The sequence below is a fragment of the Anthonomus grandis genome, chromosome 13 (assembly GCF_022605725.1).
Source record: "Anthonomus grandis grandis chromosome 13, icAntGran1.3, whole genome shotgun sequence".
NCBI lineage: Eukaryota > Metazoa > Arthropoda > Insecta > Coleoptera > Curculionidae > Anthonomus > Anthonomus grandis.
This window is the reverse complement of record NC_065558.1, coordinates 17,514,512-17,533,613: the sequence shown is the minus strand read 5'-3', so window position 1 is coordinate 17,533,613 and position 19,102 is coordinate 17,514,512. Positions and strand designations below refer to the sequence as shown.

Sequence of the window (19,102 nt, the reverse complement as noted above, 5' to 3'; positions counted from 1 at the left end):
ATTCCATATAGAGATTGATAAGATCATTGCTATATTGCAATGCTTTATTAGTAAAGAATTTGTAAATGTCCCGAATATGGTTTATTGGACAGCCGAGAAAAATGTGGTCCAGACTCTCTACCTGTCCACATTCACAGTATAGATCTTGTTTGATTCCCAGACTATTTAAATGTTCCGATGTTAGACAATGACCTATTCTCATTCTAATTATGGTAGTTATATGTTGTCTGTATATAAATTTCATATCCCTAAACCAGACTTTTTACATCCCTTTACCCAGTTGTCACAGGTACAGGATGGTTCGGAAATTAGATCTCTCAAAACTTTTAATCATCTCCCATGTAGAATAAAGAGAGCTAAGACTTTTCCAACTTTCAAGAGAGGTCTTGGGACCATGTTAGCTGACTCCTTATTACTTGTTGACAGAGTTCTTTAACTGTAAATTTATTGAATAAATTTAGTTAAATTTGTTTCCTTTAATATTTTTCTAATTTTATACTATTTTTATTAGCATTGAAGTTTTTTATTGACAATTCCTATACATTGTTATGATGTCGATGAAAATATATGATTTGATTTGATTTTTTGGAAATATTGTCTGTATTTGTCAGTACCATTTGCATTTTCATTCAGGTTTTTTTTTTACAGTTATTATTATGGTCTCTTAGAATCTTTTCCTTAATAATTGGAAGCAGGTGTGTTGGTTCAAATAATAGTTTTTTGGGGATATTTAGTTGTCTACCTATATTAGCTAGGTGATCAACACAATCAATTGCCTGGCAATCTGAGGTATCCTGGTATCTATCCCAATGTCACCTCAATAGATTTATTTGCCTCAATTATTAGTCTTTTGGTCTTCTATGTTGAGTCTTGAATGAAATCCCTTGGAATATTCTCCCTAAGTGCATAACATATCCCTTCATTGATAGCCACAATTTCTGCCATGCAAATGTATGTGTCATCAGGAAGTCTTTCTGCATTATTATGATCTTTTTGTAAACAGTGGAAATCCTGTTCTTTTTCCTTTTTTTAATCCGTCAGTATAAATTTGGGTGTATCTATCATATCCTAATGACTCTATGGTGTCAACCTTTAAGGGGATGATCACTGACCTAATTTTGAATGTTTTAAGCGAAACAGAAGGTTTAAGGCAACATCCATTTTTAAATTTTTTATTGCATTTTTTGCAATAGATTCCCAAATTGCACACTTAATTGGTAATGCAGCACAAGTTACAATTGATACCTAAGTTTCAAAGTTTATTTTGTTCTGTTTATTGTTTATTTAATCGAATACCAGAAATTCCAAGCATCTGTGTTAAGTGAAATAAAAAATAGAGACACTGAAACATGAAAAATAATTTTCAATTAAAAATAAAATACTTTGATGCTTAAATAAAATTGCTTTGATCGTTCAAACCATTTTGAAAATACGCCTAGTTACTGCCCTTTATTTTCAGTTACCATTCAGGTGGATGTCTGGCCAATTCTCAGAACTAGAGCTTTATTATCATCACTTCTTTTATTTTGTCAAATGCCTGATTGATTCTGCCAGCTAACTTTTCCCTGATTTTTATCTCTGTTGTGTCTACAAGTTCCTTTGCCCAACCCCAGACAAAAAAAATCTAAGGACAGTTAAGTAAGTCAGGCAATCTAGAGGTCCAAGGAAAGGTTCCACCTCTACCGATCCATCCCACCGGAAAATTGTCGTCTAAGTAATTCCTGACAGCCAAGGTTCAATGCACTGGACAACCATCTTGTTGGAAGGTTATTGTTAGCTCCATCTAAATGCTTTGGTAGATAATGTTTCTCTTCTGCTTATTACTCTGGCCACACATTGACTGAAAATATGCTCTGAAATTAATTTTTTTTCAAGTGCGAATTTGCATCCTTAGGAGCCCATTCATGGAGCTTTTGTAAGTTGGCAATACCCGTACTCGAAAATTTGGACTCGTCTGACTTATTTAAAAATAATGGGTCTTCAACGAACATCGGCAAAATTTTATTATTCGTGCAGGGTCTCAGTCTAGTACCTTTGTACCTCTTTATGCATAGTCATCCAAACTTTACATGTAAAAAACTTAAGGTCTCTAGCTACTTTTCTGGTGCCTTCCGTAGGATCCTCGGTAAAAACTTCCAGTGTCTGGTCATCCATCTACATCATGACCAAGGTTTGTTGTTACCGATGGCACTGGCATAAAAGGAAAAACCCTATGCTACTCGAATAGCACCAGTACTATGAAGATGCCTGTGGATATTTTTCTTCGAGTTCTGCAAGTTGTAATGTTCGGGAAAGATGTGCTTTGGGAGTTGATTTCACAGACTTGCACTTCTCCATAAAAAGGAGATATAGCGGCGTTTTAGGCATTTGCAAATGCAGTCGATATTCTTGAGTCGCATCTAAGAAACAGCATTTACTGTGATGATATCGATAAAACAGAGTTAGGTTCGCCAACATCCTTCTATGCGCCAAATTGTCTAAGGGTCTAGTTATCTCTGGATCTGCTATCTTGGATGGAATCAAGCAGCTTCAAAGTGTGTTTAGGTGCAGAGCTTCATATGTAAAACCAATACTCAAGAAATGGACGATTCTTAGCCTTGAAAAGCGTTAAAAGCTGTTGCAGTGTTACATTTTAAAGAGAGCCCTAAGTTTTTGAGAAACCGCTTTAGCTATTCCCGCTTCATGATCATGCCAAGACATATTGCTTTCAACCTCCACACCTAACAAGCGACCCCTTAAATAAAAAACATGTCCTTCCAGATTAATCCTTAGAATAAGGCAAATATAGCTAGATCTCCTTATTGATTATCTTAAGAGTATAAATTAATTTGAACTAAATTAACTTGATATACTTCACAATATTCTCAATGCTATTCTGGAAACCTAAAATCTAAACTTTTAGAAGATGTTTGCTTGCTTTAAAGATAATATTTTGAAAAATGGAATGGTTTCTCCAGGCTTTTTTCTGCCTGGTAATTTTAAAAAAAAATTTGTCAATGTTAGCTCATCAATAGTCAAAGTACACCTTATTGTCAGAACACACTAAAATGTTGTTAACAAAGCTAAAGAATAAAACTATAGTATAGAATAAGCAAATGATAAAATCTTAAGATATCCTAAAAACTTGGCTTGGTTACTTAATTTTAAATCTTTTTCAAGAACTGCAATATTTCCTGATAAATGGAAACATAATTTTATAATCTCTATATTTAAAAGGGTGACAGGAATGTTGTTACTGACTATAGAAGTTTTTCTATCTAGGTGTCGTTTTCGTTGAAAACTTTTTTTTTATTGAATATATTAATGCAGCTACAGTAAAGTCATCAAAGATGCTAGGCTTTATAATTAGGACCTGCAAGAATTTTTCTGTGTGTAGAATTAAAAATATTAAATTTTCCTTAGTTTCTTAGTCTAGGTTAGAGTATGCATCAGTGATTTGGTAACCGTATGATACAGCACATATCACATTGGCAGAAAGCATTCAGCAGAGATAATAATATCAACTTGATCATAGTAAAATAGAAAGTCAACTCAATTTGCCACCTTTGGGAGATTGCAGGGTTTGTGCTGGATTAACAGTTCTGAACAACTTAATGGTAAAATAGAGTATCCAGATCTAATTAAACTTTTATACATTGACATTGCGTCAAAGGAATAGAAGGCTGTTATCTCGTAAATGAATAAATAAAAATTTAGTAAGTAGACAGCAAACTTAGTAGCTTAGCTATAGAAAATGCTGAAGTCAGCACTGGAGTTTCAAAGGATTCTCATTGAGAGTTACCAAGGCATCTATTGAGGCCATATAAACTTCCAGAAAAACGTCCTAATTAACTATAGTGTTTTTTAATTATAGTGTTTTTCACTCCTTCACAACATGCTATTGCAATTACCAACACTAAAGTAAACATATTTAGTGTCATACTATTTGTAAATGAAAATTGAAAAAAAAATTATTGCAAAATAAGTGAACATGTATTTTAACAATGAAAGTATTTAAAAATAAACAAAGTATATCTTTCATATTTTAGCAAATGGTGATATAATTGTAACTCTTCTGCCTGTGAATTCTCGTTTTCCATGGGTAACCCCAGCAGTATTCCGTCCAGAATTAGTACCTGAGGAACTTATGGCCCAAGGTCTAACGGTAAGATCATTATTTATTGTTGCATGATATTAAAAAAATAAAGTCCATTACATTAGTATAGCACATGTACAAATCAATATTATTTGTACATTTTGCAACAAATACATATTTAAAAACTAACTCATAAAAAAGTCATAATGGGTTGCCAATTTATTACTCAAACATATATAGTCATAGCTCGGACTGCTAAAAACAATAAAGTGCATGACTTGTATAATAATGTTGAAAATTGTCCTGTGCATTATAATTGGAAACAATTGATGTAACTGATTATAACAGTACTTTTTTATCAATGGTTTTTAAATGACACTATATACACAGGTGAAGGTTACAGATATATTTTGATCTACAATGTTTATTAAATGCCTTTCCTTCAAAAAAGCTTGAAAAAAATTGACAATAGTCTATTCATATCTTAGCTGGAGATTTTAATATTAATAATTCAGAGGTTTCCTTGCCGCAAATAATTTCTCTTGATGGAATTTTCAAGTCATATGAACTCACCATGCATGTTAATGGACCCACTCGTATTTCGTCCTCTTCATCGAGCACTATTGATTATTTCTGCAGTAATTTGGACGGTGTTACCTGTTCAGTGCACTCAGTGGGTATATCGGATCATGAGAGTGTGTTTGTCCAATTCCCTGATGATTTTAAAAACAAATCTGGCCGCCGCCTTGGGAGAGTATTTATTGGGAACAATTTGAATTTATTTTCTCAATCCATTTCGTCTGTTAACCGGAATACAATTCAGGCTGCTCCACAACCATTTTCTTCCTAGTATACATTGCGTGATAAAATAAATATGACCTTTCCCTTGGTAAGACTTAAATCCAAGAGATGAAAACCATGGATCACCGCGGGACCAAAAACGTTTGCCCAAAATTTGCGATTCTTAGCAAGACTTCGCAAATCTATTGACAATCAATTCATCAGGTCTTATTTTCAGGATTATCGGAAAATTAATAGGCGTCTGATAAAGGTCAGAAAGGAACTGTATTACAATGAGCGCTTAGACTCGATCAGTAACAGACAGAAGGAAAGTTGGTCAATTATTAACGAATGCAGGCAGTCTTCTCGTCGGCGCTTGGTTGAACCAGACTTGAGGCCTGATGATTTTAATGACTATTTTTCTAATATTGCTGAGAAGTTACTGGAAGCAGTTCCCAGTGACGGCGTTCCATTGCAGTATCTTAATCGGATTGCTATCAACCAATCATTCTTCTTCCACCCTTTAGATGCCACCGAAGTCCTTAAAACAATTCAGCGCTTGAAGAATCATAGGTCTTCGGGTTCCGATGGCATTTCTTTCATTTTTCATGGATTTCATTTTCACGTCTGCTGTCACTTCTGCCTGCGAGCGGTTTAAGTGGTTTGGTTTGGGAAATCAGTCATGGCTTCAGGGCGAGTTCCCATCCTGTTTAATGGAAGCTATGATTATCCCTCTTCATAAAGGTGGTAGCTTGGACCAACCGTCGAACTTCCGTTCCATATCAATTTTGTCTATCCTCTTCAAGGTTCTTGAGCGGCTTGCAAAAAAGATAATTGTTTCTTTTTTGACCAAATACAATGTGCTGTCCCCTAATCAGTATGGATTTCAGTCATCTAAGGGCACAGATTCTTGGAGGGTGTGTATCTATCTATGAACTCCAAGGAGGCTGCAGCAGCGGTGTTCGTTCTGTGATCTGTCCAAGGCTTTCGATTGTGTGGATCATGGAATACTGCTGTCAAAGCTTGATTTTTACGGATTTATGGGAGTGGCTTTGAGGTGGCTAGAGTCATACCTGTCTGGTGGCCCCGAGAGTGGTTGCTTCTGGATTTTCTTCAGGGTTAGTACACCTTAAATGTGTACCTCAAGGGTCAGTGTTAGGTCCTATTTTATTTTTATTATACGTTAATGATTTAAGCTCTCTACCACTGCATGGACTAGTGGTTCGGTTTGCCGATGATACTACAATTCTGTGGCATAACAAAGATCAAAAAGTAGTTAGATCTCTCATAGTAGAGGACCTTCACAAAATTAAAGAGACTCTTTAATTAAATTAGACTCTCATATCCGGTATGGGTTGCCATTTTGGGGTTTGCGCTCCAAAGGACTCCTTAACATCATTTATACTATTTAGAAAAAAGCATTAAAGTATCTGTATGGTGTTGGCTGAGGGTTTCTTGTAAACCTCTTTTTGTAGCTGAAAGAATTTTAACAGTTTTCTCACTCTTTATATTGGAAACTGCTACACTCATACAGTTTGACCATTGGATCTGTGTCTACGAAAAGAATGCGGGCGAAATTTTAAAGCGTTGTCACGTCTTACTGCAAAAATGAAATAGTATTGAATAAAAAGTAAATATAATGGTAAAATTAAGCTATTTAATAATAAAAAAGATAATAAATAATGTAATGCAGTTTAAACCATATTTTTTAGTTCTATTTGCTAATGTTTTGCATATTATAAAATCCAATATTGACTAACATTTATCCGAAATTCCTAATAAAACTTACAAAGCCGGCAACGTCGTGCTTTCGCGGAAGCATCTCGCTGTTTGGGGACAGGTGATTGGTTGATGACATCGCGGCCATTAATTTATTATTTTTATGCAGCTCTCTGTCTTTCTCTATCTTATTGGATCGCATCCTACCAGGTTTTGTGTAATTTTCGGAATAATATGGATTTCTTGCGGACTCAGTGGCGGCGGCGTATGTTAATACTTTTGAGCTATTAAACTGTTTTTATTGCTGTATTTTTAGGTACCTACTTAATTTCTGACCTATGACTTTTGAGTAGTGTACCATAGTTTAGTTTATTTGCTATTATTGTTGTTGCTGTTTTGTTGTTGTTTTGTGTGATTTGTTTCTTTGTTGTTAAAGTTCATAATTTTTAACAGTTTTTGTGTTATTTACGTTAAAATGAATAACTTTATTCATAGCCAGGCAAGGGAAGTGACTGCGAATGTTGATAGGTAAGTAAAATGATAATAAGAGAATTATAAAGCCTAAGCACAGTTATGAAAAAAAAACATTAAAATAAAATCATAATTTATGCGACACTAAATTTCAAAAATTATGTACCTAATGTTGTAATAAATAAAAATCATATTCAATGAAATAAAACCAAGCTCGATTGCTTTACAAACAAAAAAGATTTAAAGTTAATGTTGGTTATTTTGAATATAAAATGTCTATAAATATAAGTAATATAAATTGGAACGACGACTAAAAAAAATCGAATATCAGGATTATATACTTCTTGTACAAATTCTTAGGGTTTGCAATGAAGAAGCTACTAATAACTTCGTTAATCTACCAGTAAAGCGCAAACTTGAAAGAGTATCTCAATATACTGGCGTACGCTTTTCAATGGTGAAAAAAATTCACAAAGAAGATGAAGAAAGAATGCGGACGGACCCCAACAAAATGCTTTCTAGTCCCGGCAAAAAAAGACCGCGAATGACGAAGGTGGAACAAGACGACAACTTTCATTTTCAAATAGTTAAACACCGAATAAATCGAATTTATATGGGTTTAAAGTTGTGCCTACTAGCAGAAAGCTGTTGCAAAAATTGCCAGAAGAAAAAAATTTTCCAAAAATAACATCTTTAAGGTACCTAAAGAACTACCTAAGAGAAATAAAAAAACACCGAGCCGAAGGTCGCAATATTGTCTATTTAGATGAAACTTGGATAGACAATGACCTAATGTTTAAAAAATGCTGGCAGAGTGAGACTGTTACTGGAGTGGTTAGCAATATATTCTTCAACAGGTACAAATTGATTATACTTATTTAAATAATAGTTTAAATTATACATATTATGTAGTAAATTCAATGTTTAAACAGCATAATTCGGATTATCTGCCGTGCTCTTTCCCTCGCGATATCCAGGCATCGAGTACGGCACTCTTATTTTAAGTGAATAAACTAAGTAGGTGTATTACAAATTTTGTGTTTTCTTTACTTTACTTTTATCTCAAACTTCCCTAATCTTGTCTGTCATTTTTTTATTACATATTTACAAATAAAATATTTTAGAAGACCTTAATTCATCCAAATTAATATCTTACCTACAACTACCTATTTTAAAATTAAAACCAAACCATATTTTTTAATATTTAATACATTCAAATCTGTGTAATCGGTTTATAAAATTTCGCACGCCACTGGCCATTTCATGAATGAAATGAGGCGGGTCTAGTCTACAACCACGTTCCCCGCACCGATACCGCTTAGCTACAGATTGGTTGGGCAGACTTTACATAAGTTCGTTAGTCCACCATCCTGCACCAGTCATAATACTTGTCAAGTAAACAACTTATCTCTTCCAATCCCCACCTCGTCACTTACAAAAAACTCTCTTATATTTATTAGTCGTCAAATATTTAATCATGTTCCTTTTTCGATTAGGGCTGTTACATACCTTAAAAAGCTTAGGAGGGAACTAAAGAAATTAATCTTACCTAAAGCTTACTACAGCATTGAAGAGTATTTTAACGACTCATTTTAATATTTAAAATTAATTATGTATCTGTTGATTAGATTTTTTTTAATTCTTGTTTTATGTCAGTTCTTGCCTTTTCTTCTTTTTTTAGTTTTTTTTTTGATAATATGAAATATGCTCCTATGTATAATCAAAATGGATTCTGTATCCTGTTTTAAGTTTAACCAAATAACTACTAGTATTGTAAATTCTAGGATTAGGAAGCTTTTAGCAGAAGTTTGTAAACTTAGTAAATAAAGTGTATTTTGACTTTGACTTGACATACTTTATAATCACCATTTTATGCTTACACAGACATTGAAATATTATAATGATTTTTATTATGAATAAAATGTTGATAATGATAAATTATTATAAAAAAATATAATATTTAGCTCACAGTCGAAGAATATGTCCAAGCCATGGAGCTTCTAGTAAATGATGTACGCTTCACGATGTACAATGTATGCTACAAAAGAATCCTGGTGGTCTGGATCACTTTAGCCTTCATAGTATTACTTGGCCTGTTGTTTTCTGGCACGAATGGCCTCACCCTTTTCGGACTTGGCATCGGTTGGCTCGTCCTTAATGCTGCAGCAGTATTTTTGTCCATGTATTTAAAGTTTAAGTTGCAAAGAAACCTTGAGAGGTAAGATTCAATAATCTCACTGAAAATAAATCTTCATATTTGTTTTACTGGTAGATGTTTGGCTCAAGTAAACAAACAACTGCTCAGGCACAAAGTGGCGCTAGCCTTAGATGACAGAGGCAAGATATCCTGTCATAAAGTGAACTTGTGCTTCATGTATATGGACTCTGCCCCTTGTATAGCTCATTTGCAAAGTAGCATAGAGCAACAGGAACGAGATCCGGCCAGCGGGTGGGAGCAAAGAATGGATATAACCGCTAGTGATATTGTCATACAAGGGAGCAGGACCACTAGGTTATCTAGGAAACAGGTAAAAATGCACACAGTAGCTTGTAAATATGTAGTGTTTTTTAAGTATATTCTTTGGGTACTTTTTGGAGTCCTGTTGTCCCTAACTTTTCTGCTGCAAGTTGTTTTTTGGGCTTTACTTTAGTCGCATGTTTATGCATAGGTCTTATAGGGTATCTAGGTAAGTTTAGGTTTTAGAGTTAACCAAATGTGCAAAACAATATAGATTGATTGATATCTTTTATCTTTCCAGCCAAACAGCATATAAGATCCATAACTTATTAAATATGTACATATTATAATTAAATTAATCTAAGCAGAGTACATGAAAAATAGTAATTTTTCAATTTCAATGGCCAATTGAAAACAGTCCAGCAATGTTTATGACTTTAAATGTGAAAATTTAAAAAATCTGTGAACCCCGGTGTATAATTTTGTTCTCATCGGATATAGATATAAATTCTATCAATGTAATTTCAACCGGATTCATCTATTGAAAAAGTATTAAATATTTATTTAAAATGGCACTTTTTAAATTTTAGCTACGGCTTGCGGGAAATTGAATTTTATTATTGAATTGAAGATATTAATTGTTGATAATGTCGGCCGTTCACGTCCGTAGAATATAGCAACTGTTCAAAGCGTTCCCGGACATTGTAAAAAATATAGGTATAATCCGATGTCATTGTTAAAGTCAAATATCGCTTTATTTGCTATCCAACATAAACATGTTTTTAACAAAGCTAAAAAATAAAACCTACAAACTACAGAGTATAAAAGTAAAAACTAACAAATAAATATTTAAAATACAAATTGTTGCTCAAAATATAAAATATGAACATATGTACAGAAACATATTGCATAAAAATAAATAAAAGGTTTCCAAAAATACAGTCCTAATTTCTCGTTACTTTTCTTATGGCATGACGTTTTGTCTCGGGTTTGAGACTTCTTCAGATATAGCTGTTAAGGAAATACAAATTGATAAAATTAATACTTTTTTAAAATTACGACTAAATTCGAACCTAGGATACAAACAAACATGCAAACAAAGCAACAACTACATAATTACAGAAAGTTGACCAGAAGTATAAAAAATAAAAACGTTCAGTATAGGTCTTGTCACTTATAAATGATGAAATGTATAAAGAACAAAAACATGGCAGAAATATTTTTCTGAATTAAATACTTAAAACCTGCGTTTGGAGAAACGAGGAATTTTATCAACCATTGCTTTCCCAATACCTATTTATTAGCAATACTTGGACGATACTTTACTTTTGTCCTTAAAAATAAGATTCAAGATATCTTTGATAAATTCAATAATTTTTTGAAAAATACAAACTGATTGGTTTAGAAAACCCACTTGGTCGGGTAATTTAAATTTTATGTCTTATCACCCTAATAGATAAACTGACTATGAACTTTTCTCTAGATTATACAAGCAGTCTCAAGAATATACAGACATGGGAGAATTAATATTTTATTTTGGAAAAATAGGGGGCGGCAAGAAAGGACTTTGTCCGACAGATGTATTGAACAGCCCGTTTTCGAATAAGAAACAACATTTGAATACTGTAATTTCTGGCGCTCTTGATGGGATGGGATTTAAGTAGTGAATAATAAACTGATTTGCCAGTTTTTGCGGCAAGTTTCTGAACACAGGTCCTGACAGCGTGACAACCAGATGTTAGCTTTTTGGCGAGAAGATTTGATTTTGTGTGTCAAATTTAGGATCTTTATAAAAAATTCAAGAAATTTGCTATTAGGGTTGATCTGAAATGGTTCAACATTTATAGATACATCTTTAAGACCACATTTAAAACATACTAATTTGATGTTTGTTGGATTCAATGTAAATTAGAGTTGCACCACCTTTTTACCATCTTAAGATCCTCCAAGATGACCAGAGCCTGCCAGGTATTGTCTGCGAATATTGTGAAGTCCCCACAGATTGTGAGATCAACCAGATCATTTACGTAAAGAGTGGGACAAGAATAGGACTAGGCCTTAAATTGAGCCCTGAGGCACACGCCATCTAATTGAGCTATATTCTGAGTAATTTGACTCAACCAAAGAACCCGATGACGTCGACCAAGCAGGAATGAAGAAAACCATGATAGAAAAACGCCTCTGAAACGATAGTGATGAAGCTTCCGCAGCAGAATGTCATGACTAACACAGTCAAATGCTTTTGACAGATCATAAGTCCTGAAGAAGATGGTACGTAGCATCATTTGGACTGGTTTTCTCGCGAAAACCGTACCGACACTAAGAATGTTATTCGCTTTGATAAAAGACAGCATACGAATTTTCACCAGTTTCTCTATGATTTTTGACATGTGATACTGTGGATAAATGGGATATTGGCCAGAAATTAGAAGGATCATCAATGTCTCCTTCTTTATGGACTGAAATAACTTTGGCTGGTTTTAGACATAAGGTTAATTGCTTTTACCAGGATCCCCAACGCTGAATGAGGAATATTGAGAAGAATGTTTGCAGAAATGCCCTCCTTACCATCAAACACCAACTGTTTTCGTTTTTTACTGGCCAAACTGGTCAAATCAGTAGGAAAAAACAGAAAGGAGACTGGAACGTTAAGCTTACTTCAGCTGAAGTAAGACATTGGATCTACTGATGGTGTCGTTAAAGGTCAACTGCTATACTGTAATAAAAATTGTTAAGCATGTTTGGGGTGGAAGTAGGATAGTAAAAGTTTTTTTTCTTATGTCGCTTATAATATTCCAACACTCTTTCTACGAATTTTGGCACTGGATCAGCCTGTTGGAATAATATAGTTCCTTGTAGAGTCTTACTAAGCGACGAAATATGGACTGATATTTAGTGAAATATAGAGATTTGCTGATAATATGGAGCGACCGGAGGTTTTTTGCAGGCACAGTTAGACCTTTAGTAAACAGTTTTTTGCGTTTTATTTTTCTGATGACAAAACTGTATTATACAAATCCACAGCCTTCCAATGAAATATTGATATTGGGTCTTCTGACTCAAGAACCGTGTCCAAGTTTGAAGAGGCACATAAGTTGTTAAAGTGGTTATAATTAGTAATGCCAAAAAAGTAAAAACGCACCCAAAATGTGATGCAGATTTTGCTTACTCTTTAGGCTGCAAAATGTTAAAGAACATTGCTTCATGGACGGACAGCACAGTATTTTCAACGGTACATTCAGTCACCTCAGTTCAATAGTTGGAGCACATACAGTGCGGCTTGTTGCCCCCTCCCCTCCCTCTTATCTTTTGAATGCGTTTATATAAAAATTTGAAATTTCGCACATATCATTAGCAAACATGTTGGAAAATGCAGTAGAACCATTGATCCTTTTCGACAAGATGGGGCACCACGTCACTTTAGCAGAAATGTTAGAGAATATTTGACTAATACTTACCCTAATCGGTAGATTAGTCGTCGAGGGTCTACCGAGTGGCCAGCTAGGTCGCCCGATTTTACACCTCTGTACTTTTTTTATGGGGCTACTTCAAACAAAAAGTCTACGTCACCCAGCCAGAATCTTCATCTACGTTAAAGAATAATTGATGCATGTAGCAATGTTGCCACTTTCCAAACTGTTCGTGAAGAGTTCTCCAATAGATTATTTTACTGTCTTGAAGTTAATGGTGCAAACTTCAACACTTTGAAGTATTGCAAAATGAGCTAGGGACCAAAAAGTAGTATTTAGGCAATAACACCTCTACAAAAGGACAAAGCGCTCCAAAAAATTTTGCTCGTGACGTCACACGTTTGGGCCATGCACTTCGGGTTGATTTTCGCGTGAATTCAGCTGTTGACGCTGCCGGTGTTCATCCACGGAAGGCTGCCTGCAACGCTGCCAAACTTTGCAGATTGCCGTGAACGTTAGGATGATCTATTACTATCTTAAAATAATTAAATCTATATCTTTAACTGCTCTTACTTTACAATTTAGTTAAAAAAAAGAGTGCATCCTTACTTCTCTTTTTATAATTTAAACTTCCATTTTTTCAAATTTTATCATTTATCTAATACCTTGTTACTTGCCAATAGGAGTTCTTTCTATATAAATCTGACAATGGCGCATCTACTAGTTGTGCGACCTGATGAAACGAGAGGTTAGGTTGTTTATATTTATGTTCTGTGGTTGCCGGTATTTCTGACGAGATCCCCAGTAAATATTAGCCCATTTTCGTGTTTTTTTCTAAAATCGGAACTGTTTATTTCCGCGAAACGTGTATGTTATATTTATGTAAACTCTTCGCGTACTTTTAAATCGCAAAATCGTAATTTCGGACTAGAAAGATCCTCGGAAAAACCGGTTCTCGGTCGCGGTTTTATTTGTTTATATCAGACTTTAATACTTAAGTTCGTGTTTAATTTCATGTTTTTCTCCTAGTTCGGCTTGTAGTTTATACCAGAGTGTAAATATGCCTCAAAAGTGTTGTGTTCCGGGTTGTAACGGAAACTATAAAAACGGATCTAAAGTGCATGTCTTCGGTTTTCCTAAGGATATACCTAAATCTAAGGGGAAAATGGGTAAAAGCCAAACACAGAGATGACTTTGAGCCCACAAACAACACCAAAGTATGTGAAGCTCATTTTCCTGAAGGTAGTATAATAAAGAGTACTTTATTATACGTTTTATTATACATATTAAGTTCAAGATTCCAACACAGGTAAAATTTTTACAATAGAATTACTAAAACCATGACTGAAACTTTTGAAACTTTTTTATATAGCGAGCCAGTTTGTGCAACATCAAAATTTAAAACTCCATATACTTCCCATAGTTTAGATGATTTATATGCAATACTTGAAGCAATAGACCTTACTATTATTACCCTGCCTTTGGAGGAAAATGTTACCAATAATGACTGTGACTTAAATCTGCCACCTACAAATACTGCTACCGAGACTGCTACCAATACCCTTGGCAATACTATTCTCGATCATGCCAAACCATCAAAACACATAATTAAAATGAAACATGTGTTCGATTTTGTGTCAAACATACTAAAAAGTTTTAAAAACATTGAAGACAACAAAATAGTGCATTCTTTAGATTTTATTTGTGAACAATTAGCTTTGCTTACAACTGCAAAGGAAAGGTACAGATATTCAAGTAGTACAATGATTTTGACTTCTATAATCTATACTATTAGTCCTCATGCATACAAGTATTTAAGAGATTATGGATCCCTAATTTTACCACATCCTCAAACTATAATGGGTATTTGTAACAAACACATGACCGATCCCCACATAGATGAAAAAAAATGTTTTTAACTTATGCCCGAAATGTGTTTAGTTTACTAAAGGATCATGGGAGATTTGTGGCACTACTTTTTGATGAAATTCATATTGACCCTTACATGGACTATAAAGGCGGTAATATCACTGGAATATCAGTCAATAATAAGTCGCTAACTTCCTCATCATTTACTTTTATGATTACAAGTGTGTGTTCCAGCTTTAAGGAAGTAGTTCACATAGCTCCCATCTCCAAAATTACATCAGACATACTTTATAATTTTATTAAGACAATTATTGAAAATTTAGAGGAGATTGGGTACATAGTTTTTTAATAGTGTGATAATAATGCCATTAGTCATTTTTCAACTGCAGTCCAACTTAGCATTGTTTATCCTCATCCCATAGATAATCAGAGACCATTATTTTACCTATTTGACACATACCTTTGAATGTTTCCTGAACTCTATTCTATTCCTAGCATTTTTTAAAATAAGCCAAATATTGAGATATTAGCATATGAAATCCCTTGGTTTTAAAAAATCGGTGGCCCACATCGATGACGTCACGCGCCAAGCACTAAGGCCTTGTCTATAAGTGGGTGTTGATTTAGGTCGCTAATAATGTGTGACAAATATCAAATTTTTATATAAATACATTCAAAAGTTAAGAGGGGGAGGGGAACAATTAAGAGCCGCACTGTATAGTCAATAGTACTAGAGAAGAGTCATGCAATGCGCGTCGGGATTTAACATGCATTTGCAATGTGCATGTGGAGCTCCTACCATCATAATTATTGATGTCATTGGTGGTATAAATTTTCGATTTCAGATATTACAGTATATTATCCCACAGAAAAATATCAAGGGGAGAAGAAATCTGGCGGGCTATCATAAAACCTATTCCATCTACCAGAAAAGTGTTTGAAATTTCGGCGACTCGTAGCTAAAATTTAAACAACGAAGCACCATTTTGAAGAAAATTTAATGCATTTAAAAAGATATATCACAACATACTCATTGCCGTTTGAAAAAATAATGGTGAATGCCACCTCCGCTAAGGGATTGGATTGGATTGTTAGTGATATAATCTATGGTTAAATATGTTTTTCTGAAAACAAAAGTATACAGGTTCTAGAATTTTAATTTTTACACTTAAAGCCGTAATCTTGCTGTACTATTTTTGATGAGCCACCCTGTATGTATAGAAGATAGATTTATGGCCGACGGTAAGTTATCTGTATAGAAAATTGGGTATAATATTTCTGACAATTTAGTATATTTTCAGAATTCTGACGTTGCTGTTTATGCCAAAAAGTAGCAGCAGCCTTAATTTCTTAAATGGAATGCCCTGTATATTATAACATTTTTTGACTCTATTCAATTCTTAGTATTTTCGCAATTGTTTCCTATAGCTATCCTTTCCCATTTTTATTCCTTTCCTATATCTGCAGCCGTTTTCAAGGAACCAAATTTTTTATGAAAACTTAGGTGGAATAAATTATTGCTTATTGTTAGGCAACTAAAACTCTAAATAACCTATATATACACTAGTTTTAGCCCAGCATATTAGCTATATCGAAGCGGATTTCCTCTAAGTTATACAGGGTCGTTTGAAATAATTACATTCCCAAATTATAAAAATGCGAATAATTGCATTTTCTAAAAAAAAATCTGTTAAATTTGGCCCGGTTTATCTCTATACCTAAATAGCCTCGTTTCCAAAATTGAAGCATTTTACCGTAAACATAAATGAAATATTTAATTTATAAAAATACTTAAATACCATAATTGCTAAGTTACTACAAGATTGTTTAGTTAGATAGTTAATACCGCACCATAATGTGACCGCACAAGGTGCCTGAAATTATAGTGCAGTTTTATTAGAGTAACGCTTTCTGAACGTGAAAGAAAATAATTACTTGAATGAATTTATTTTTCAAATTATACCAAGAAGGAATTGAAAGTTTATTAGAATATGCCTCGATTTACTCGGGGAAAGGGAAAGGAGAAAGCTAGTAGCATTCCAAATTTTTTAGCAGTGTATTATAGATATGTAACATTTTTAGTGAAACAAAACTTCATTTAATAAAATATTATGAAAGTAAATAAAAGGTATCCAAAATTGATAAAAACATAGTCACCATTGTCTTCGAAATGTTTTTCAAATCTATTTGTAGCCCCTCTTATTTCACGGGCATCCAGAACTTAAAACAATAGATAACTCATTGGCGCAGATCTTCCCTACTCTGTACCAGTGTTGTGTAGACGTTTTTCTTTAGATTCCCCCACAAAATAAAAATCTAATCAGTAGGTCGTAGGCGCCCAAGTCATCAAATAGTTCAAACAGTTATAAGTAAAATAGTTGCCTAGAAAATTTATCCTTAAATAATCTTAAATTTCCATGGTCCATTATCTGTATTAATTTTTTGGTTCCATGTGGATTTTTATCGCGATTTAGCTTAACGTTCAACAATACAGGGTAGAGGACGACGTACCTCTGTGCATTGCATAGCACCACTGCGGTGTCATTCCACTGTAAACATTTTCTGAACATTTAATAAAGATATGGTCAAGACATGTTTTTTAAATTACATATTCTCTGGTGGCTCTGGTTATTGATCAAGCTACCTAAACCAAGACAATTTAGGAGAGATAAGTAATTTCTTGCTGTATTTGATGTTTTATTAATCTTTTAATATATTTTTTTTAAATTTCCAACTTTCTACGTGGCTACACAATATTTCAGAAAAATGAGTTGTACTAGTCATCTGGGTTTTAAAGCTTTTATGCAGCATCTTTGAAATATGTCAATCGTAAATCAGCCACTGCAATCCTAATAGAAAACTCGTGGATATGCCATATAAAGCGCAACCTAATTGTCTTTAATTTCTTCTTGAGTCTTTAATTTGGAATCCATTTGAGTTTTCTTTGGTGGTTCATTTAAATTTCTATAAAAATCAAAACGGTCCATTAATTTATTTAGTATTTTCTGGATTTTTAATTAGTGCGGAACTTTACTCATATATTATGGAATTTCATCGGAAGTATGGCAATATTGCAAGACATTCTTGTCGAAAATCCACAGGATATATTGCAATCGTTGGGGTGTTTAAAGCATCGCAATCTTTTGAAAATGAGGTATTTTAGTCACGGTTTTGTGTATCAAATCAAATATATTACGTAATAAAATTATGTGCAATTTTCATAAAATTAAAAATTCTTTACATTTAATACGTATACTAAAGATCTGATCAATCCAGGTGTACTGGCAGAGAGCTAACCACCTTGAATAAAGGAAACCGTTTTGATCAGGAGGAGGCAAAAAACTATATTTCTATATATTTTAACAATGACCATTTGTAATATTACTAATTTGTAATCCTAACTAAATTAAAAATATATTAATGATACACTTAAGAATGCAATTTAAAATACATGAAGCAAAAAACAAAAAATCCAAAACCATAGGTAAAACGAAGTAGCCATCAATTCAGTTTTTTTTATTCAAATTAATCTAATTCAGAATGAATAATATTTTCTAAAACCCATGTAGGAACTTTTTTCGTAAAACTTTTTAAACAAGTGATTTTCGATATTTGTCCAGAAATTATATTGAAAAGTCTGGGTCCGCTATGTTGGAAATGTTTCTGGCCTATGGACTTGGTTAATCTAATTACTTTTAACAAATTATCTCATTTAATTCCTATATTGTGAGAATGATTTATATTTTTAAAAACAAATATAATAATTTTTTGGGTATATACTTTCCGAGGATCGTAAATATTAGACTCTTCGTAAAGAAATTTAACTGGATATTGAAATGATTTGCCATAAATAATTTTCAAGATTATCTTTTGAATAATTTCTAATTTGACTAGTATACTTTTAGAGTAACCACTCCAACCAATATTCCCATAACTAATTTGTGATTCAATAAGACCAAAATATATCACCCTTAATTGTGGAATACTTAGGATATTCATAAGTCTCTTAAATTTAAATATTAGACCTCTTATTTTTTGCATCAAATAATCATTCTGGTAAACCCATTTTAAGTGACTACCTATAATTCCAAAATACTTAAAATGATTAGTAGCATACATTAAATATATATGTGCATTAAATGTATATGTTTATACAGACTTTATTAAAAAATATGATATGAAATCTAGTAAAGGCAAATTATAAAATAAAAACGGTATATATTTGATTTTAACATATTTCACGGTTAATAAGTTATTGCTTAATCAGCTAAAAATTGTGTTTAAGTCGCGCTGTAATTTTAATTTCAAAGAGTCCCACGT

The 19,102-nt window shown here is 33.3% G+C and overlaps 1 protein-coding gene across 4 annotated transcripts in view; it reads left to right on the top strand.

Annotated features, from left to right (window-relative positions):
- The window catches only part of LOC126743535 (uncharacterized), a 42,371-nt gene that overhangs the window by 4,447 nt on the left and 18,822 nt on the right, over positions 1-19,102 (top strand). For all 4 annotated transcript variants that reach the window (XM_050450668.1, XM_050450669.1, XM_050450666.1 and 1 more), the window contains exons 2-4: positions 4,029-4,144; positions 9,010-9,263; positions 9,318-9,573. In XM_050450668.1, the coding sequence (XP_050306625.1) occupies positions 4,029-4,144; positions 9,010-9,263; positions 9,318-9,573 (626 nt within the window). The remainder of the gene's footprint in view (positions 1-4,028; positions 4,145-9,009; positions 9,264-9,317; positions 9,574-19,102) is intronic.